Source organism: Rattus norvegicus, chromosome 8 (assembly GCF_021556685.1).
Source record: "Rattus norvegicus strain SHRSP/BbbUtx chromosome 8, alternate assembly SHRSP_T2T, whole genome shotgun sequence".
Classification (NCBI taxonomy): Eukaryota; Metazoa; Chordata; class Mammalia; order Rodentia; family Muridae; genus Rattus; species Rattus norvegicus.
In genome coordinates, this window is record NC_141541.1 from 70,185,086 (window position 1) to 70,208,491 (window position 23,406).

Consider the following 23,406-nt stretch of genomic DNA (forward strand, 5'->3'; position numbering starts at 1 on the left):
CAGTGCTTCATCACAACAACAACAACAATGACGACGACAACGACAACAACCACAAAACCTAAGAGGCCTACTAAATACTGTCACGTAAGTCGGCCCCCAAAGAAGCTGGTGGGTTGTTTTCCCAATGACAGGTTCCAAAGATTTAATAAATTTTAGTAATATGAACGAACCAGCAATTAGTCGCATTATTAGCACAAACTTACCAATTTTGTCAAGCGCACATATAGAATCTCAACTCACTGTGCTATACAGAGGCTCAGAAAACAGCGTCTCAAAACACAACTCATCGAGTTGAGCACTTTAAACTGAAGGAGACTACAAGTGCTCAGAAACAGGGCTCTCAAACCTCCTGCCCTGCTCTGTCACCTCTCTCTCCTAAAGCAACTTGTAAGAAAATTCATGGTCTCGTGCTCCTGACTCCAGAGGCTCTGGCCCACATCCAAAAGAGACTATGTTGCAAAGAGAGATGAAAAGATTTTGAGCAGACAGGCCTGCCTGGGTCCCCACTGAGGGTCCGTTTGCCTTAGGCCAATTCTGTGTCTGTCAACACTTCTGCCCATTCTTCACAGAATTTGAACATGAACTTTGTTCTCAGTGGGTCTTTAGGCCTGTATTTCTGAAGCCTCTTGTGCCATAGAAAGTGTGTGTATGGGGTTGGGGATTTAGCTCAGTGGTAGAGCGCTTGCCTAGGAAGCACAAGGCCTTGGGTTCGGTCCCCAGCTCCGAAAAAAAGAACCAAAAAAAAAAAAAAAAGAAAGTGTGTGTGTGTGTGTTCACATGTGTGCATGTGAAGGCCAGACACAACCTCACATGTCATCCCTCATGAGCCATCTGCCCTTTTTTCAGACAGCATCTCTCCCGGAGCCTGGAGCTCTCCTAACAGGCCAGCCCATCTGCCTGTCTCCACCTCCCAAGTGCTGGGATTACAAACATGTAAACATCACATCTGGCTTTTTAAAATGTGGGTTCTGAGGACAGAAGTTGTTATCGACAGCTACCTCCTCAGCCTTCAGCATCTTTGATTTCTGAAACAAGGGTCTCCTACAGTCTGGCCTTGAATTTGTTGAATAGTTGAACATCACTCTGGACCTCTGCCTCCGCCTCGCAAGTGCTGGGATCGCAGGTGCACTTAAAAACAATTCTGCCAGTATCTTTGCTGTGTAAAACCTCCCATCTGCCCAAGTATCTGGACCTACAGTCTCCAGTTTCTGTTTAAGTTGTTTGCTCTTGGTTTTATTCTTGGTGGTGCTCAGGATATCACCCAGGACTTTACGCATGCCAGAAAACATCTACCAACTAAGCCACATCCCCGGCCCTAGCAAACTTAGATCAAATAAGACTTTCCCTCTTACCAACTGAATGCTGGGGGGTAGGGGTAGGGTGAGGAGGGATAATGGTGTGACTCTTATGATGTGTGAGAAACAGGATCTCACCTTTTCATCCCCACAGTTCAAAGCTGAACTTTTAAGTTAAAGATGAGCTCAGTGCTGGCTGCTGAAGACTGCATGCCATTCGAGGCTGTATCGTACCGTTTACAGTCTGCTTTCAAATACTTCACGTGGAGGGGCTGGAGAGACGGCTCAGCATGTAAGAGCACTCATTGCTGTTGCAGAGGACCTCAGTTTGGATCCCAGAACACACGTGAGGTGACTCGCAACCAACTCCATATAACTATAGCTCTGGGGATCTCACACCCTCTTCTGGTTTCAGATAACCACTTAAATAGTTACACACACACACACACACACACACACACACACACACACACACTAGCAGTAGTAGCCTTTAAATACTTCATATACAGTAGGTGGAAGTAATGTTCTAACCATAGCCTCATGAGTGATAGCATCTGAGAGAACAATCATCACCTCACTCCAGAGGGGAGCTTGGGTTCAGCTGGGGTCACCGGGCACCTACACCTAAGAGTCCACTCAGGAGTAGCAATTCTTTTTCCCTTCAGAAACGAGTGAGGACTAGAGGCGTGTAAGTTAGTGAGATTCAAAGTCCATATGCCCTCTGGTGTGCACACACAGGGACAGCTAGAGGATAGCGAGGGAGGCTGCTCCTCCCACGGAGCCCATATGAGCCCACGTGAGAGGAATGGGTAACATGAACTGAACCAGATGTCTTAACTATGCTACTGTTAGAGAATTAACATGGAGGGGGAAATCAATCCACAGTCTTAGAGATGAACAAAGGAAAGAGTTCTTTAACACTAGCGCACGACTGGTTCTGGCTAATGCACAAAGGGAATGGGTGTTACACAGAAAATCTTAACAGCTTACACAAGTCCTGGGCTTACACTTTCATACACAGTGTCATTCTCTAATGTCCTTCAGGTCCTGGCCCTGGGTTACACTTTAAACAATTTTTTAAAAGATTTTATTTTATTTATGAGTACACTGTTGCTGTCTTCAGACACACCAGAAGAGGGCATCGAACCCCAATACAGATGGTCGTGAGCCACCATGTGGTTGCTGGGAATTGAACTCAGGACCTCTGGAAGAGCAGTCAGTGCTCTAAACTGCTGAGCCATCCATCCAGCCCACACTTTAAACAATTTAAACAGAGACAGGAGACTGCCAGTCTGGCTACTTGGACAGGTGAGAGATTTACAAAGCAAAGTATTGGCAGGATTATTTTTAAGCCCAACAATGTTGCTCTTTTAAATAGTTATGATATCGTCGTCTTTCCTACAGTCTCTAACCAGCCTGCTGGTCAGTACCTTCCGGCTGTATGGGAGGCAGCGCTCCTTCAGCTAAACTCTGCTCTGTGTAACTTACTATCTCCTAAGCAAGCATATTAGTAAATCTTTTATGGCATTAATTTTATTACTTCAAGTTCCTCCTGTATCACTAATTAGACATCCGTCATCTCAGCCTCAGGTAACTCTCAGGCAAGGTGTGCTTGAGAGTCCCCCAGTGGACAGCTAGCTTGTCCTGAAGTTTTTATGATGCTGTTCTGCTGGTTTGCTGAAACAAACATGGATGTCGGAAACCCAGCACCAGCTTCTCACTGCACTGGCTAACAATGGGCACGGACGGAGGCATGGTCTTATTGTCCCCAAGCATCTAAATACCAACTGAGCCCAGGATGGCACGTCAGTGACCTTCAGACACTGTTAGCTGGAAGACACATTGCCATTTCCATGTACCAAAAAGAGAAAATGACGCCAATTACAATCAGGAAATGCTGTTGACTGGAAATGAATTCTAATTTTAGAGCTGCTAAAATGTTAGGCTGGGGTGTGTGTAGACTTGGGGGAGGCTAGAGAGATGGTTCAGTTATGGGTGTGCCTGTCACACACGCACGTTCAGTTCCCAGTACTCATGTAAAATGTGAGTCTGTAATTCCAGCCTTAGGGAGGTGGGAAGAGGAGGACCACTGGGGCTCTCAGGTCAGCTAGCCTCCTGAATAGCTGTGATGATTAATACTGTTAACTTGACAGGATCTAGGATTGCCCAGGAGACAGGCCTCTGGGGATGCTCTTGAGGGATTGTCTTGATTAGGTGAAGAGGGGTGGGAAGACTCACAGTTCTGGGCTTGAGACTTAGATGTCTAAAAAGGAGAAAGCAAGCTGTCATCCATCTTTCTCTAGCAAGGTCTGGCCATCAGGATGTCCCCCGCTGTGAAGGGTTGTACCCTCAGACTGTGAGCCCAAATAAAGCCTTTCTCCTTTAAGGTGCTTTTGTCAGGGTATTTTATCACAGCAACAGGAAAGTAGCTAAGACAATAAATGTTAGAGGGTAGGGTGTGTGCTAGAACTGTTGGATGACAGAGCCTCTATGCTCAGTGACAGCGGTGGCTTTTGGGATGTTTGTGTCTGTTACAACCTATTATTCAACTCTTTTCATATAATAATTTTTTAAAGGTTTACCTATGTATGTGAGTATGCTGTCTTCATGCACACCAGAAGAGGGCATTAAATCCCATTACAGATGACCGTGAGTCACAAAGTGGTTACTGGGAATTGAGCTCAGGACCTCTGGAAGAGCAGTCAACTGCTGAGCCATCTCTCCAGCAGGAGGCCATCAGGAATATCTGAGTCTTACTCCAACTGGAAGACTAGCTACCTCCTCAAGGGATCCCAAGTACCAGCTAACTGGGAAGCAGCACACTATCAAGATGTCTTCCTCAAACAGTTCATTCATCAGCAGAAAGAAACATAGCAACTCCTGAAAATGAAAACTCAAGACACATTTCTTAACTTCTAGAAAATATTACCAAAAAATAAAATGATGGAATTGTGGGACTGGAGAGATGGCTCAGTGGTTAAGAGCACTGACTGCTCTTCCAGAGGTCCTGAGTTCAATTCCCAGCAACCACATGGCGGCTCATAACCATCTGTCATGGGGTTTGATGGGCTCTTCTGGTTTGTATCCATACGGATAGAGCACTCATATACACAAATCTATTATGGTCAGTGGTGCACACCTTTAATCTAAGTACTTGGGAGGCAGAGTTGGGGGCCAGCCTGGTCTATAAAGCAAGTTCCAGGACAGCCAGGGCTACAGAGAAACCCTATCTCCCTATCTTGAAAAATCTCTCTCTCTCTCTCTCTCTCTCTCTCTCTCTCTCACACACACACACACACACACTCACACACACACACAGAGAGAGAGAGAGAGAGAGAGAGAGAGAGAGAGAGAGAGAGAGGGGGAGAGATCCAATAAAAATTAAAGCAAACAAATGAAAAAATATTTGCTCCAAAGACACCAATAAGTACATGGAAAGATATTTTAGCATTAAGCCCTCAGGGGTATATAATTCAAAACCACCACACAACATTTCACCTCCATTAGGGTGTCTACTATCAAACATAATTTAATGGAGTGTTTGTTTCCTGGGGAGAGACCTCGGTCAGTAAAGACTGTTACCCTACCATGAAGACCCCAACACCCACATACAAAAGCAGCAGTGTATGAATTTAATCTCATCACTGGAGAGGCAGAGACAGGAGGATCCCTGATGCTCACTAGACAGCCTCTCACTAAACCAGTGAGCTCCGGATTCAGTGAGACGCCCTGCCTCAGATAGCAAAGTTGAGGACGCAGCATTAACCTCTGGCCTCTGCACAGATGTGTGTGTGTGTTCACATAAGCACACAGAATAATAAATTTTATGTAATCTACTTTTACCATCTTTTTTGCTTATCTTCTTTTAAGCATGTATGTTATAGCCTGGTCCAGAACCTAGTTGTAGCTGTTTTAATGCAAAAATTTATTCTCTCCAAATCTTCCCGGTGGTGGGGGGCATGCATCATGTATTTCCTACTGCTGTTAATCCCTCTCTCTGCAGAGAAGCAGACTTGCTCAACCTAGCATTCTTGCTATTATGTAGATAGACATTCTAGATAAGAAAGGACTTGCCTGAGGTCACTGGACAAAGGCCCAGCAAAGTCAAGATGAAACAAGCTCTCTAAGCAAAGGAACCTGTACAAAGATTCTGTAGAACTGGAAAATCCAGTAGCTCCACCCTGTGGGAGCCCAAATCTGGGGGGAAAGAGCAGGCTCACAGGCCAGGCAAGCTGGTTGCATTTGATACCACTCCCTAGATAAAGGACACACTCCTGATCTCCAGCCAGGCTTCAGTCAGAGTCTGAATGCCCACCTCAGCAAACAGATGCAGCCTGTGTGTTCATGAGAGCCACAATACTGGGTCTCTTCACGATGTGTTTGCCATTGATGTGCAGCCTGTATGCTGTCAAGAGGTCACAAAGTCAACTTACCAAGTCCTGACTAGCCTGAGAAAGACTAGAGTGGGAAATATCAGGACAGGGGTCAGCAGCTGTGACACTTAATGGGGTGGGGATTTTGAACTTAGAAACCAGAGAGAGAGAGAGAGAGAGAGAGAGAGAGAGAGAGAGAGAGAGAGAGAGAGAGATGCATATGTACATTTGTGTCACTGGGAACCAGTCATGCTATCAAATATTCAGTGATATTTGTGAATTGAAAAAAAGAATGTTCCAGACCAATAGCCTGAGAATGTCTGGTCAACAAGAGTTAAGCCAAACTCTGAGGCGCTCTGGTGTCTAGACAGATGTCAGTAGGGCCGAAGTGGCTATGCAGGCTCCAACAGAGCGGGTGCTCCATTGATAGATGAAGGAAGAGGGCCTGATCTGCCTGCATTGCTGGCTACACAGGAGCCTTCTCTGCAGGCAGCCTCAAGAGAAGCCTTCTGCTAGACTTGTCCTGCACCAGACGTATGTCCACACCCAGAGGCAACAGGCTTACTGTTCACCTGCAGGCCAGATCACCTGCAGGGTTTACTTTTCAACCCAGTTGTCCCTGTGGGCCACCCAGAGAGCCCAGGCCTGGATAAAGGTCACTCATAACCTCTTTTCTGCAGTTCCTTGGGGCGGGTGGGGGTGGGGGGATTGGAGCCTGTCTCCAGGTCTACTTCTCTGGACCTTCAAGGTTGTGTCTGCTTCCTCTAGAAGGAACACCAATGCCCTTAGGTCTGACTTCAACCTCACCATGCCTGACTGCCTCCAATTTGTCTTTAGGGTCACAGCTGAGGTGCATGCAGTCTTCCTGCTTACCAGCTGGTACCCTTGAACATGTAGTTTCAGTTCTCAGCTTTGGTCCTTATAAGAGGCTGGAAAACTAAATGAATAATGGATAGAGGCTCTCCACCTGAAGCATGCTTGCCGCAAGTCACTCAGCGGATGGGACCCAGACACTATACACGATGCCCATTCTGAGTCTTGAGGGTGTTGTCAGCCTTTAAGCCACTATTTAGATGGCTCAATTGAAGACAGGGCTGAGTCTATTTTTATGACACCCTATAAAACCTTCCTGAGTCTTCTCTCTGAGGTTATAGGGGTCAGTTTGTCCTTTGTTCACCCACTTACCCATGGGGTGAGGCTGGTGAATGATCTAGCAATTTAGGTACTCTGCGGATGGGGCATATAACAATGGCAAGTTCCTCAGAAGGCTGGGAACACTAGTGAACAACTGGGCCAGATATTCTGTGGACAGAGGGGCAAAGCTGAGTGGAAGAGACCTGCAGGGCATCCTCCTGGAGGGAGTGCGAGGGGAGGGTTAGGGTAGATTTGCTGTGGGAGTGGCGTATGTACATACACACTGTGAGAGCTCAGAAGCGGAAGGGACGGGTAGAGCAAAGGCTCAAAGGACACAGTGATCTTGGAGCTCCTCAAATGAAAGAGAAGCTATGCGTTCTATTCCAGTTACATAGAGGCAGAGCTGGGGTGGGGGTGGGGTGCTGGAGCAATGAGAGGAAACCAGAATCTCCTAGCGGGTGTGGGGTGTAGCTTTGCAGGTAAGGTTGTTGCTAATTTTTCTTCTCTACTGTTCTCCCAAGCCTGGTGGCTCACACCCTTTGAGTGGAAAGCTGTGAGGCCAGTCAAGAAAGAGGTGGGTGGAATATGGGGGTCCCACCCACCCCTCTTCATCTCTTTCCCCACTCCTGCCCTGCAGGCCCCTGGCAGTCTACAAACAGGCTTGCCGGCCACACCCTGAGTTTCCCCTTAGCTCTGCTTAGGGTACAGTGCTCAGCCTCAGCCCCACACAGGACACACCCCTGGCTCAGGCCAGCCACACATTCAGGTGTGGTGAAGGGCAAGGCTGTCTTGGTCTGGGAAGGCTGCCAGAGCAGCTCTCAGGGTTCTCGGCAGAGTGGCCCAGACTGGGACTCCTAAATCTCTCCTGAGGAGCCTCCCAGCAGGAGGAGATCCAGGAAGGAGATGAGCCAAACAGATCCACTTCAGCAAGGAAGCACTGAATATCGGGTGCGGCTGAGCTCTGCCAAGGCGGAGAGTGCAAGGGAAATAGCCTTCTGCTTTCTAAAGCATTTCTTAAAACCAGAACCATTCTGTAATGATGGCCACGTGACACCAAGCGTTTGTCAAACCCACAGAAGAAGCCCTAATAAGAACAAAGATTCTGGTTAATAACAGTGTATCAGTACTGCTTGGCTCACATTCCTCTGGCTAGGGTGTGGTGGTGCACATCTGTATCCTAGCAGGAGATGGAGGCTGAAGGAACAGGCGCTCAAGGCCAGCCTTGGCTACGTGAGACTTTGTCTTAAGCAGAAGTATCTATCTCTAGATACATTACACATGCCACGTTAACAACAGAGGATTGGGGATAGAGTAGAGAGGGAGTCTACAGAAGGCTCTGCACCTTTTGTACAATTTTTCTGTAAACTTAGAAAGACAGCTCTAAATAACTAAGGCAACTAAGGAAAAACATACAAGCTGGGGCTTTCCCAGTATGCACAAAGCCCTGGGTTTGATCCCCAGCACTGCATAAACTGCATGATGTAGTGAGACAAGCCAGAAATCTCAGTATACAGGAAGTGTTGGGGGTGGGGCAGAAGTTCAAGGTTACCCTCTGCTACATAGCAAGCTGGAGGCTAGCCTGGGATACATCAGACCCTGTCAAAGAACAAGACAAAACAAAACCAAAAAACAAACAACATGACAGTCTAAAAGAACTGCTTAAAATATCATATAAAAACAAAACCTAGGCCTACATTTAAGACATCAGGGGTCCTCACATAGGAACCTTGAGCCCCAGTTCTCTTGATAAACATGAAGCCATACAGCTCTGGGTTCACTGATCAGAGTCTAAGCCCTTGGCGACAAAAATCAAGCATCCAGTCACAAGAGAGAAACTGTGTAACTTCAGCTTGGGACTCAGAGTCCTAGACCCCCATTTCCTATAGGCCTGGAAGAGGTGGGAGCCCTGTGAGAACCAAGGGCCCCAGGGCAGTTTTTAGACTCACAGGCCTACAGTTTCCAGACCTGCAGCCAGGGGGCTGGTGAGATGGCCCAGTGAGTAAAAGAGGTTGCTGCCAAGCTCTATCTCCTGAGTTCAATCCCTGGGACCGATACAGTCGAAGGGAAAGCTAACTACAATCCTCTGACTTCCACATACATCCTGTGCCATACATGTGTTCCCCACAGTCAATCAGTTAGTCAATCAATTAATTAATATAAATATTTTTAAAAATCTGTAACCATGTTTCAGAGGGGAAGTTAAAGCTTTAGATAAAATTGAGAGACAAAGAGAGGGAAAGCCCAGAAGCACCTGAGTTTCCTCCAGAGGAGAGGAACACAGAAGAACCTACGGGATAAAGCTGGGCTGGTGGCATTGGTGGGGAAAAACAAAGTTGGGGTGGGGTGAGGACCAGGATTGTCCTGGGCCTTAGCTTTTCTAGCTTATCCTGAGAAAAACTGCAATGTGAGAAAGGAAGCCCTCAGCGCTCACCCACTCCACGCTCACACCCTTGGTGCTCACACACTCAAAGCTCACACTCTCAGCATTCACACAACCTGTGCTCACACGCTCGGCGCTCATACACTCGACTCTCACCTGATCGGCATTCACATACTCCGTGCTCACATATTCCATGCTCACATACTCCGTGCTCACACACTCAGCGCTCACACACTCAGCGCTCACACATTCCATGCTCACATACTCCATGCTCACACACTCAGCGCTCACACACTCAGCGCTCACACACTCCGTGCTCACGCGCTCGGCACTCACATTCTAGTGCACATCAGACCTAAGGACGGTCCACAGTCCATGCTATGACAGTGCCAAGAAGGGAGCCTCTGAGGAGCATAGAGAAGAAAGGAGGGTCAGACTCTGAGAGAGATGGGAGAGGGGATGAGTCTGGGTGAGATCTTGAGGTGAATTCTCTCCTCCCCCACAGTGCAGCAGCCTCAGGGATCTGAGAGTCCACTGGGAAAGACCACAGGCAGGCAAAATGGACAGCCTGTCTCTACATCCGCAGCTTTCGCATCTGCAGGGACCCATGATCAACTTCAGTTCGAGAGTACTAGTATTTACTTTTGATCTTTTGAAAGGAAGAAACCCCATTCACACAACTTTTGTTACAGCACACTGCTGTAATTGGTCTCTTTATATGACTGCTGCCAATCCACCAGTGTACCTGATTTCTTTTAAAAATTACATTAATAAATGTATTTGTGTGTATGTGTGTGTGTGTGTGCGCGCGCACACACACATGTGCAAATGTCAGTGTGATACAAAAGTCAGAGGACAACTTGTAGGAGTGAGTTTTCTCTGTCTATGGTGTGGGTCCTGGGGGTGGAACCAGGCTTGGAGCCCAGTCACCAGCTGTGCCATGTTGATGCCCCACCCCCTGCCAAACTGTGCTAATTTTCTATATTAATCTTTATCATAAATATATATTTATCAGGAGAGAGGCAGGAGACATTGCATCTAGGGATTTGGTAACACCCATGGTTTCAGGCATCCCTAGAATGTATCCCCAGTGGTAAGGGGACTACTGTGTTCCAGCAGATCCGTCAAACTTAGCTTGGAAATGGCAGAGGGCCTAAGTGGCTGGTGGCCAGGGTGAGCTGGATGAAGAGGCAGTGAATCCCCAGGTGAGCGTGGGCTGCTTGGTTACTGGGACCAGAGGCCTCAGGATGGTAGCAGGGGAAAGAATCGTGACCTCCAGCTGGGTGACGAGGAAGATTCTAGGTACCAAATACAAATTGTCAGTGTCCAGAGTGCTAATCACTACCCATTGGAATCTCACCGGGCCAATGTTCAATGCCCGCTCTCCCATCTACCCCACATGTTTGGCACTCTTCTACGTGCACTTGGACAATGACCCGCTTTCATGTTCTTACCCTTGAGCAAGGAGAAGTGGCACTGGCTCTTAAGAAGGTGGATGTGGTACTTGATGGTGAACAAGCATCCAGCCGAGAGTGACTACTACCCTTGTTACAGCCTCAGCCACCTCAGCTCTGAGGATGGTCTCTGCTGTTCCTTCTGCCCTGTGCTTATAAAGTCTCCGAAGACAGAGAGTGTCCCCTCAGCCTTGTCACTTGCTCCTTCCTACGCTGACACCATCACTTCCCCCACCCACAAAACCCCCAGAGCTGCTGGTTCTGGGCCACAAATGAGGCAAGCAGGGGGTTGCCATGGTGACCTCCCAGCTGGGCATTAGGACTCAGAGGGAGCTAAGCCTTTTTCTCTTTTTGCCAGCTGTGGCAGTTACTCTAAATATTTACCACTAGGCCATTACTGAACATCTGGGAAAGAGTGGGTGCTATTCCTTAGCACACCGTACAGAAAAGCAGTCACAACACGCCCATGCAAAACCTGGCCTATAAAAAATGTTACAGACCTGTGCTAACTGACAGGAAACCGTGTCACGACAGGTTGTTAAAGGAAAAACAGGTTATGTAATGGCGTAAATCTTGTCATACCATCCGTATAATGACTCGTTGCATTTAATGGTTTGTATATATGGACAGAAAATGAAAATGCTTGGAAGGTTGCCCCCCCAAAGTGTTGGCTGGGGTTCTCTCAAGGCAGTGGGAGCAGGACAGCCAACCGAGGGACTTCCTTTCTTTTCTAAGTTTTCTCCAATGCTGGGGTTGCCTCACACTGAACCACACATATGTGCATATGTAGGACCATCATCAAAGTGACCCTGCTGTCTAAAAGAAACAGAAGAGTGAGTCTTTCAAGCCTTGGCCAGCCTTGGAAGATTAATCTGTGTCTACCAACTTGGACTTGTAAATGTTAAAGTTCCTGAGAAGGTCACTCCCGAGCGTTCCTGTAGGTCCCTATCCTCTCTCCTGGTCCAGGGATGGCATTGGCCTTGGAATTTCTCCATTCGGGGTAGCTGGGGCCTAAAGGCCTACTATTGAATGACTTAGAGGAAGCCAAGACTCCTAGGGTTAAAGGCCCAAGTTTCTTTCTAAGTTGTCAACACGGGTGAGGGTTGGGAGTGACACGTGGCCCACGCTGGAGGCACTGGAAGTTGTCAGCAAATCTTATTGAATATCTACAGCAGCCAGCCACCACGCCATTCCTGTGCATTTCCGGGGATCAAAGATACAGGCTCACTCCGCACCTCAGGTCTAGTGGCTGTGAGCTCCCAGAGGCCTTAGAAACTTCGATAACCCTTTATTGTCCCAGAGTGCCTTTCTCACAGTCCCTACCTTATGTTCCTATAAGAAAATCTGGAGGCTGGGCACAGCAGTACAGAGTTGTAATCTCAGCACAGAACTAGAGGTAGAAGGATGGGGCCCAGGATAGTTTGGGCTACAAAGACAATTACTGAAAAGTAAAACCATACAGTCCCCTCCAGTAGGTCTTGAATGATCTCAAGTCTTTAGTGTGTCCTTCTGACCTCCACAGTCCACCCTGTTCCAGGCTTGCCTCCTGTTAGCCTGGCCATGCCTGCTCGTCTGTTCTCTCGCCTCTGTCCTTAACACCAGAACCTTCCTACGAGTTTTCGTGCTTGTAATTTGCCTAGCATCTTCTCTCTGCCTTACCTTTATCTCACTGGCTTTCAAGCCATGGGTTGTGACCCTCTGGGAGTCTAAGACCATTGGAAAACACATTTAATTATGATTTATAACAGTAGCAACATTACAGTTATGAAGTAGCAATGAAAACAATTTTATGGTTTATGGCGGGGGGGGGGTCACCAAAACATGAGGAGCTGTATTAAAGGGCTGCAGCATTAGAAAGGTCGAGAACCACTGCTTCAGAGTGTGCATGAGTGTGCATGTCTGTGTGAGGGTGTATGTGTGCTTGTGTGTTCAGGCAGACGGAGGCCAACTTCAGGTGTCATCTCCCCATCCACAAAAAGCTTTTTCTAGGGATAAACAAAACAAAACAAAACATGCCCAGCAGTGGTGGTGACAGCAGTGGTTGGAGGCACATGACTTTAGTCCTGGCACTCAGGAGGCAGAGGAGGGTGGATCTAGGTGAGTTTGAGGCCAGCCTGGTCTACAGAGTGAGTTTCAGGATAGCCAGGGCTACACAGAAAAACCTTATCTTGAAAAACAAACCAACCAACCAAACAAACAAGTAAAATAAAAAGACAAAAAACATACTTATAACAAAATGATCCTAGCAACATTTTTTTTTTTTTGATTTAAAGATTCTGCCTGCTTCCTGAACATGTCGTGGTTTCAAAGTGTATACAGCAGAGTACTTGGGTAGTCCTCACAAGGCCCAGACCTACAACATGTACATCTGTAAGTAAATAAACAAGTAGCACATAGATCTTAATGTTCTAGAACTTTCATTTCTGCTCATCTGCTAACTCAGTTCCAAATGAAAATGTGCTGTTTTGTTTATTTTTCTGTAAATTTTCCTTTCCTTGGGCTCAAAATCATTTTTGTGTTCTAAATGATGGGATATCCAGCATCACATTTTTAAAATGTCATTTTGCACAATCCAAACACGTGAAGGACACAGGAATGGCCTGATCCAGTGGGAAAGAACCCTGCGTGCACTGTCAGAGCCTGCACGGAAACTGCGTGCCCAAACTGTCTGAGGAGTTCTACAATATTACAGCTCAAGTTACCTCACGTTCTCAGGGAGTCAGAGGAGGGGACACCAGGGGACTGCAGAGCACAGCAAGAGCCCAAACTACTGGGTTCTGGAACACAGGAAGAGGAGCAGAAGCCATGAACCTGTTGCCTTAAACACAGCGCCAGGGTTCTTTGAGACCCTACCTACTGCTCATTGGCCCTCAGGGTAGGGCTCCTCCTAAGGCTGGAAAGGGTCACAGAAGTAACCACAGGCCCTGACTGCTAGTGCCAGCCTCCTAGCCTGCTCAGAGAGGCTGATTTACCCACCTCCACCTTCTCTCCAGCTGCTAATCTAATCAGACAGCAGCCTGAGATAAAGCAGCCACTGTGTGGGAGTCTAGACAGATGTAGAGATAAACATGTTCACACCCTGTGAGCACACCATACAGTCCTCAAGTGCTACAGGCTCCTCTATGGACTTAGGGCTCCACGCCTCAGATGAACAGCTTGGAGCCCTTGATGGGGAGCTGATCCTCAGGTGAGCTGATGAGAGGAGGTGGAGATGGCCTGGAAACTTCCACCAAGTCACCCCAAACACTGTGAAACCCAGGTATCTGATGGTCCTCCCCAAGGGCAGCCCCTCCTCTCCCATCTACCTCTAGCTTTCTGAATTAGAGGCCCCAGCAGAATGACCATCAAGGCCCATTCACTGGTTCTCTTCAGATCCTATATGTCTTTTGCCCTTTACAAAGTCTCAGGGACAGTTCCCAGGCACAGGCAGATAAGGGGCATCACCAAGTGTCTACGCTTCGTAGCCTTGGGCATTCTGGGAGACAGCGCTGCAAAACCCAAAGCCAGAAGCATCAGGGCAAGGCGGACAGTGGGCTGGGTGCAGTTGGGGGACAGCTACTCTTAAGATTGCTTTACATGGAACTCCACAGACCCTCAGTAGGCACAAACTCAGCACGGTGTCACTGCTTGGCCAGATGTTGGCCATCTTAGCCGTCCTCAGAGAGAGAAGGCCCTGGGAGGGCTGACAGCAAGGGGCAAATAAATGTGAGAGCACCTGCCTTGTGGTCCTCACACCACAGGGGCCATTACCCTACCACAGGGCCCACTTTACCCTTCTGATGTGCCACTCCTGCAGCTTTTAGATGACCGTGCACACATCCCTTACCTGCCTGGAAAATTCCGTTTCTTCTTTCCTCTTGCCCCTCTCTCCTCTGACCCCAGATGGCACATTAGGCTTAAGAATGGTCCAAGAGCCCAGCTGACCCAATCTGGGTGGCAGCTCCCACCCCTCCCTCTGCTGAACCCCCAGCCAAGCCAAGAACGTGGGAAATAGACATAAAGAGCTGTCCAAAGCCTGGGGGGAGTCAGCTGGTACCCAGAACAAAGCAAGGAGGGGCTCAGGACAGAAGCAAGGATTGGGGTCCATCCTAAAGCCAAGGTCACTTTGACAGAAGAGAGAGTAATGTTTCTAGGGAGAGGTAAAGCCTAAGGCAGGGAAGCCAGCTGGGAAGAGAGGCCTACTGGCCCTGGGTCTTGAGATGCCGGAGACCGGAACATAGCAGAGTGGTGGTGTACGGTGTATGCGTAGTGTGTGTGTGTGTGTGTGTGTGTGTGTGTGTGTGTGTGTCTGTGTGTGTGTGTGTGTGTGTGTGTGTGTGTCTGTGTGTGTGTGTGTGTGTGTCTGTGTTTATGTGTGTGTGGTGTACTCCTGGCCACAGGGCTCTAGAGTGAGGGTCCAGGGGAACGGCATTTCTTCATCTTCTGGCTGAGGCCTGCACTCAGGAAAAGCGGCCCTTGGCAATCATTAACCACTAACTTCATCCACTGGACTTGGAGGTGGTGGTTATTAACCAGCAACACCGTGGGTGAGCCGTTCACATTATCATTACCCAGAGGACACACCCCAAGGGCAAGATGGGAAGAGGGGAGCCACACAGCCACAGGAAGTGTGAACTGCCAGGAGGAGGTCACCTGAGGGACTGGCAGGCATTCAGGGTCTGGGGAGGGGCCGACCAGACCCAGCTGGGAAAGGACATAACTAGCAAACAGATGCGAATCCAGGGAGGAGTTAGACGTGGGAAGTCAGGGGATACCCTAGCCTCCAAGGCACTGACCGTGTAGTGACAAGGCCTGCTCTCCCTGACTCAATTCTACCTGCAGAGCATCTTGCAGCCGTTCTGAGCCTCCTGTGGTCCATTTGACAGGATCTAGAGTCTCCTTGGAGACAGACAAGGGAGTTTCTAGATTAGGTAAATTGAGGAGGGAAGACCAATCTTAACGCTCTGGCTCTCAGCTGAACAGAAAAAGAGAAAGCCTGGGGTGGGAAGAGCAGCGACATTCATCTCTGTCCCCTGACTTCAGATGAAGAGTGACCAGCTGCCACCACCTCTTCCCTGCCCTGGCGGTCCTATGCCCAACCCCCAAACTCTAGTCCAAATAAATCCTCCCATCCTCAAACTGCATTTGCCGGTTTCTTTCTTTCTTCCTCTCTTTCTTTCTTCCTTCCTTCCTTCATTTCTTCCTTCCTTCCTTCCTTCCTTTCTTTCTTTCTTCCTTCCTTTCTTCCTCTCTTTCTTTCTTCCTTCCTTCCTTTCTTCCTCTCTTTCTTTCTTCCTTCCTTTCTTCCTTTCTTTCTTTCTCCCTTTCTTTCTTCCTCTCTTTCTTTCTTCCTTCCTTCCTTCCTTTCTCTCTCTCTCTCTCTCTCTCTCTCTCTCTCTCTCTTTCATCTTTCTCAGAGATGTCTCAGTGATTAAGAGCACTTGTTCTGACACAGGACCCAGGTTCAGTCCTCAGCTGCTCACAACTGTCTATGACTCCAGCTTCAAGGGATCCAGGGTCCTCTTCCTACCTCCGTGGGTCCCAAGCATGCACACAGCACACAGGCAAACACGTAAGCAGAACATTCATACACATGAAAATGAGATCAATCTAAAAACAAACTGAGCAACGGGAAGACCAACTAACGCAGAGGTCATAGGGCTTGACATGTTCACACTATTAGCTTACAGTCCCCAGAAAGCTGCTTCCCTGGTGAGCTTGCACACTGCCGATTGTTGAATGCCAAGTATCCATGCACAGGGAGTGTTCACTACATGTATGTGTGTGATCTGGTTTCAGCCAGGGGCAAGTGCAGCCAAAGCTGTTGGAACCCCTCCCCCTACCACCCTCTCCAGCTGCCCCAGGTTCTGAGAGTTACCTGTTTCCCTTGTGAGCACAGACAGGATGCTTCCTGCTCACCCAACGTCTTGTGTAACACATTTTACACTATTTGAATGCAGCCATGGATTAAGAGCCCCAGTGGTGGCAATGTTAGGTTCTTGTTCTAGCATTATTAAACACAAGGTGGTTTTGTTGTTAGTTAAGGGATGAAGTAAACTGTACCATTCAAAAGCTCATGAAAAGTGGCTGGGGTGTTTTGTTGAAGCAAGAAGATTGGAGTCTGGCTCTTAGGCAGTCATTTAAAAGCTGGGTAGGTGGGTGTGGTGGTGGCATGTAATTTCAATCTAGAAAGGCAGAGATGAGATCCCAGAACAAGCTGACTAGAAAACCACAGCAAACAAGATTTGACTGTGAGACCCTGACTCAAAAGAATAAGGCACCCAAACCCGCGGATCCTGGCCCGCAGCAGCTCTCTGCTCCCAGACCCCGTGGGAGAGAGCCCTCACCGCCTGGACAGGTGGGCACTCCTGAGACTGCAGAGCGCAAGAGACCACCAACACTGCCCACCCCTGGCCACATCCCTGGCCCAAGAGGAAACTGTATACGGCCTCTGGGTTCCTGTGGATAAGGGCACAGCAGCAGCAGGTCCCCTGCGTCTGAGACACTGCCGGAACCTGAAGGGACCGTCCGGATAAACAGTTCTCTGCACCCAAATCCTGTGGGAGGGAGAGCTAAACCTTCAGAGAGGCAGACACACCTGGGAAACCAGAAGAGACTGCACTCTGCACACATTACTGATTCCAGAGGAAAACACCAAAGGCCATCTGGAATCCTGGTGCACGGAAGCTCCCAAAAAGGGCGGCGCAGATCTTCCTGGTTGCTGCCCCGACGGAGAGCTCATAAGCAACACCCCACGAACAAACTTGAGCCTCGGGACCACAGGTAAGACCAACTTTTCTGCTCCAAGCGACCTGCCTGGTGAACTCAAGACACAGGCCCACAGGAACAGCTGAAGTACTGTAGATAGGAAAAACTACACGCCCGAAAGCAGAACACTCTGTTCCCATAACTGGCTGAAAGAAAACAGGAAAACAGGTCTACAGCACCCCTGACACACAGGCTTATAGGACAGTCTAGCCACTGTCAGAAATAGAAGAACAAAGTAACACTAGAGATAATCTGATGGCGAGAGGCAAACGCAGGAACCCAAGCAACAGAAACCAAGACTACATGGCATCACCGGAGCCCAATTCTCCCACCAAAGCAAACACAGAATATCCAAACACACCAGAAAACCAAGATCTAGTTTCAAAATCATATTTGATCATGATGCTGGAGGACTTCAAGAAAGACGTGAAGAACTCCCATAAAGAAACACAGGAAAACATTAATAAACAAGTAGAAACCTACAGAGAGGAATCACAAAAATCCCTGAAAGAATTCCAGGAAAACATAAATAAACAAGTAGAAGCCCATAGAGAGGAGTGACAAAAATCCCTGAAAGAATTCCAGGAAAACACAAACAGTTGAAGGAATTAAAAATGGAAATAGAAGCAATCAAGAAAGAAGACATGGAAACAACCCTGGATATAGAAAACCAAAAGAAGAGACAAGGAGCTATAGATACGAGCTTCACCAACAGAATACAAGAGATGGAAGAGAGAATCTCAGGAGCAGAAGATTCCATAGAAACCATCGACTCAACTGTCAAAGATAATGTAAAGCGGAAAAAGCTACAGGTCCAAAACATACAGGAAATCCAGGACTCAATGAGAAGATCAAGCCTAAGGATAATAGGTATAGAAGAGAGTGAAGACTCCCAGCTCAAAGGACCAGTAAATATCTTCAACAAAATCACAGAAGAAAACTTCCCTAACCTAAAGAAAGAGATACCCATAAGCATACAAGAAGCCTACAGAACTCCAAATAGATTGGACCAGAAAGGAAACTCCTCCCGTCACATAATAGTCAAAACACCAAACACACAAAATAAAGAAAGAATATTAAAAGCAGTAAGGGAAAAAGGTCAAGTAACATATAAAGGCAGACCTATCAGAATCACACCAGACTTTTCGCCAGAGACTATGAAAGCCAGAAGATCCTGGACAGATGTCATACAGACCCTAAGAGAACACAAATGCCAGCCCAGGTTACTGTATCCTGCAAAACTCTCAATTAACATAGATGGAGAAACCAAGATATTCCATGACAAAACCAAATTTACACAATATCTTTCTACAAATCCAGCACTACAAAGGATAATAAATGGTAAAGCCCAACATAAGGAGGCAAGCTATACCCTAGAAGAAGCAAGGAACTAATCGTCTTGGCAACAAAACAAAGAGAAGAAAAGCACACAAACATAACCTCATATCCAAATATGAATATAACAGGAAGCAATAATCACTATTCCTTAATATCTCTCAACATCAATGGCCTCAACTTCCCAATAAAAAGACATAGATTAACAAACTGGATACGCAACAAGGACCCTGCATTCTGCTGCCTACAGGAAACACACCTCAGAGACGAAGACAGACACTACCTCAGAGTGAAAGGCTGGAAAACAACTTTCCAAGCAAATGGTCAGAAGAAGCGAGCTGGAGTAGCCATTCTAATATCAAATAAAATAAATTTTCCACTAAAAGTCATCAAAAAAGATAAGGAAGGACACTTCATATTCATCAAAGGAAAAATCCACCAAGATGAACTCTCAATCCTAAATATCTATGCCCCAAATACAAGGGCACCTACATATGTAAAAGAAACCTTACTAAAGCTCAAAACACACATTGCACCTCACACAATACTAGTAGGAGATTTCAACACCCCACTCTCATCAATGGACAGATCATGGAAACAGAAATTAAACAGAGACATAGACAGACTAAGAGAAGTCATGAGCCAAATGGACTTAACAGATATTTATAGAACATTCTATCCTAAAGCAAAAGGATATACCTTCTTCTCAGCTCCTCATGGTACCTTCTCCAAAATTGACCATATAATTGGTCAAAACACGGGCCTCAACAGGTACAGAAAGATAGAAATAATCCCATGCGTGCTATCAGACCACCACGGCCTAAAGCTGGTCTTCAATAACAATAAGGGAAGAACGCCCACATATACGTGGAAATTGAACAATGCTCTACTCAATGATAACCTGATCAAGGAAGAAATAAAGAAAGAAATTAAAGACTTTTTAGAATTTAATGAAAATGAAGGTACAACATACCCAAACTTATGGGACACAATGAAAGCTGTGCTAAGAGGAAAACTCATAGCTCTGAGTGCCTGCAGAAAGAAACAGGAAAGAGCATATGTCAGCAGCTTGACAGCACACCTAAAAGCTCTAGAACAAAAAGAAGCAAATACACCCAGGAGGAGTAGAAGGCAGGAAATAATCAAACTCAGAGCTGAAATCAACCAAGTAGAAACAAAAAGGACCATAGAAAGAATCAACAGAACCAAAAGTTGGTTCTTTGAGAAAATCAACAAGATAGATAAACCCTTAGCCAGACTAACGAGAGGACACAGAGAGTGTGTCCAAATTAACAAAATCAGAAATGAAAAGGGAGACATAACTACAGATTCAGAGGAAATTCAAAAAATCATCAGATCTTACTATAAAAGCCTATATTCAACAAAACTTGAAAATCTGCAGGAAATGGACAATTTCCTAGACAGATGCCAGGTACCGAAGTTAAATCAGGAACAGATAAACCAGTTAAACAACCCCATAACTCCTAAGGAAATAGAAGCAGTCATTAAAGGTCTCCCAACCAAAAAGAGCCCAGGTCCAGACGGGTTTAGTGCAGAATTCTATCAGACCTTCACAGAAGACCTCATACCAATATTATCCAAACTATTCCACAAAATTGAAACAGATGGATCACTACCGAATTCATTCTACGAAGCCACAATTACTCTTATACCTAAACCACACAAAGACACAACAAAGAAAGAGAACTTCAGACCAATTTCCCTTATGAATATCGACGCAAAAATACTCAATAAAATTCTGGCAAACCGAATCCAAGAGCACATCAAAACAATCATCCACGGGCTGGAGAGATGGCTCAGTGGTTAAGAGCACCGACTGCTCTTCCAGAGGTCCTGAGTTCAATTCCCAGCAACCACATGGTGGCTCACAACCATCTGTAATGAGATCTGATGCCCTCTTCTGGTGTGTCTGAAGACAGCTACCGTGTACTTATATAATAAATGAATAAATCTTTAAAAAAAAAAACAATCATCTACCATGATCAAGTAGGCTTCATCCCAGGCATGCAGGGATGGTTTAATATACGGAAAACCATCAACGTGATCCATTATATAAACAAACTGAAAGAACAAAACTACATGATCATTTCATTAGATGCTGAGAAAGCATTTGACAAAATTCAACACCCCTTCATGATAAAAGTCCTGGAAAGAATAGGAATTCAAGGCCCATACCTAAACATAGTAAAAGCCATATACAGCAAACCAGTTGCTAACATTAAACTAAATGGAGAGAAACTTGAAGCAATCCCACTAAAATCAGGGACTAGACAAGGCTGCCCACTCTCTCCCTACTTATTCAATATAGTTCTTGAAGTTCTAGCCAGAGCAATCAGACAACAAAAGGAGGTCAAGGGGATACAGATCGGAAAAGAAGAAGTCAAAATATCACCATTTGCAGATGATATGATAGTATATTTAAGTGATCCCAAAAGTTCCACCAGAGAACTACTAAAGCTGATAAACAACTTCAGCAAAGTGGCTGGGTATAAAATTAACTCAAGTAAATCAGTAGCCTTCCTCTACACAAAAGAGAAACAAGCCGAGAAAGAAATTAGGGAAACGACACCCTTCATAATAGACCCAAATAATATAAAGTACCTCGGTGTGACTTTAACCAAGCAAGTAAAAGATCTGTACAATAAGAACTTCAAGACTCTGAAGAAAGAAATTGAAGAAGACCCCAGAAGATGGAAAGATCTCCCATGCTCATGGATTGGCAGGATTAATATAGTAAAAATGGCCATTTTACCAAAAGCAATCTACAGATTCAATGCAATCCCCATCAAAATACCAATCCATTTCTTCAAAGAGTTAGACAGAACAATTTGCAAATTCATCTGGAATAACAAAAACCCCAGGATAGCTAAAACTATCCTCAACAATAAAAGGACTTCAGGGGGAATCACTATCCCTGAACTCAAGCAGTATTACAGAGCAATAGTGATAAAAACTGCATGGTATTGGTACAGAGACAGACAGATAGACCAATGGAACAGAAGTGAAGACCCAGAAATGAACCCACATACCTATGGGCACTTGATTTTTGACAAAGGAGCCAAAACCATCAAATGGAAAAAAGATAGCATTTTCAGCAAATGGTGTTGGTTCAACTGGAGGTCAACATGTAGAAGAATGCAGATCGATCCATGCTTATCACCTTGTACAAAGCTTAAGTCCAAGTGGATCAAGGACCTCCACATCAAACCAGATACACTCAAAGTAATAGAAGAAAAAGTGGGGAAGCATCTCAAACACATGGGCACTGGACAAAATTTCCTGAACAAAACACCAATGGCTTATGCTCTAAGATCAAGAATCGACAAATGGGATCTCATAAAACTGCAAAGCTTCTGTAAGGCAAAGGACACTGTGGTTAGGACAAAACGGCAACCAACAGATTGGGAAAAGATCTTTACCAATCCTACAACCGATAGAGGCCTTATATCCAAAATATACAAAGAACTCAAGAAGTTAGACCGCAGGGAGACAAATAACCCTATTAAAAAATGGGGTTCAGAGCTAAACAAAGAATTCACAGCTGAGGAATGCCGAATGGCTGAGAAACACCTAAAGAAATGTTCAACATCTTTAGTCATAAGGGAAATGCAAATCAAAACAACCCTGAGATTTCACCTCACACCAGTCAGAATGGCTAAGATCAAAAACTCAGGTGACAGCAAATGCTGGCGAGGATGTGGAGAAAGAGGAACACTCCTCCATTGTTGGTGGGATTGCAGACTGGTACAACCATTCTGGAAATCAGTCTGGAGGTTCCTCAGAAAATTGGACATTGAACTGCCTGAGGATCCAGCCATACCTCTCTTGGGCATATACCCAAAAGATGCCCCAACATATAAAAAAGACACGTGCTCCACTATGTTCATAGCAGCCTTATTTATAATAGCCAGAAGCTGGAAAGAACCCAGATGCCCTTCAACAGAGGAATGGATACAGAAAATGTGGTTCATCTACACAATGGAATATTACTCAGCTATCAAAAACAATGACTTTATGAAATTCGTAGGCAAATGGTTGGAACTGGAAAATATCATCCTGAGTGAGGTAACCCAATCACAGAAAAACACACATGGTATGCACTCATTGATAAGTGGCTATTAGCCCAAATGCTTGAATTACCCTAGATGCCTAGAACAAATGAAACTCAAGACGGATGATCAAAATGTGAATGCTTCACTCCTTCTTTAAAAGGGGAACAAGAATACCCTTGGCAGGGAATAGAGAGGCAAAGACTAAAACAGAGACTGAAGGAACACCCATTCAGAGCCTGCCCCACATGTGGCCCATACATATACAGCCATCCAATTAGACAAGATGGATGAAGCAAAGAAGCAGGCCGACAGGAGCCGGATGTAGATCGCTCCTGAGAGACACAGCCAGAATACAGCAAATACAGAGGTGAATGCCAGCAGCAAACCACTGAACTGAGAACAGGACCCCTGTTGAAGGAATCAGAGAAAGAACTGGAAGAGCTCGAAGGGGCTCGAGACCCCATATGAACAACAATGCCAAGCAACCAGAGCTTCCAGGGACTAAGCCACTACCTAAAGACTATACATGGACTGACCCTGGACTCTGACCCCATAGGTAGCAATGAATATCCTAGTAAGAGCACCAGTGGAAGGGGAAGCCCTTGGTCCTGCTAA

At 46.2% G+C, this 23,406-nt stretch overlaps 1 protein-coding gene across 5 annotated transcripts in view; it reads right to left on the minus strand.

Annotated features, from left to right (window-relative positions):
- Positions 1–23,406, minus strand: part of Paqr5 (progestin and adipoQ receptor family member 5) — an 80,339-nt gene that overhangs the window by 39,106 nt on the left and 17,827 nt on the right. The window contains exon 1 of one of the 5 annotated variants that reach the window (XM_087562068.1): positions 17,214–17,527. Coding sequence (XP_087418194.1) covers positions 17,214–17,248 — 35 coding nt within the window. The 5' untranslated portion in view covers positions 17,249–17,527. 5 annotated transcript variants of the gene reach the window in all.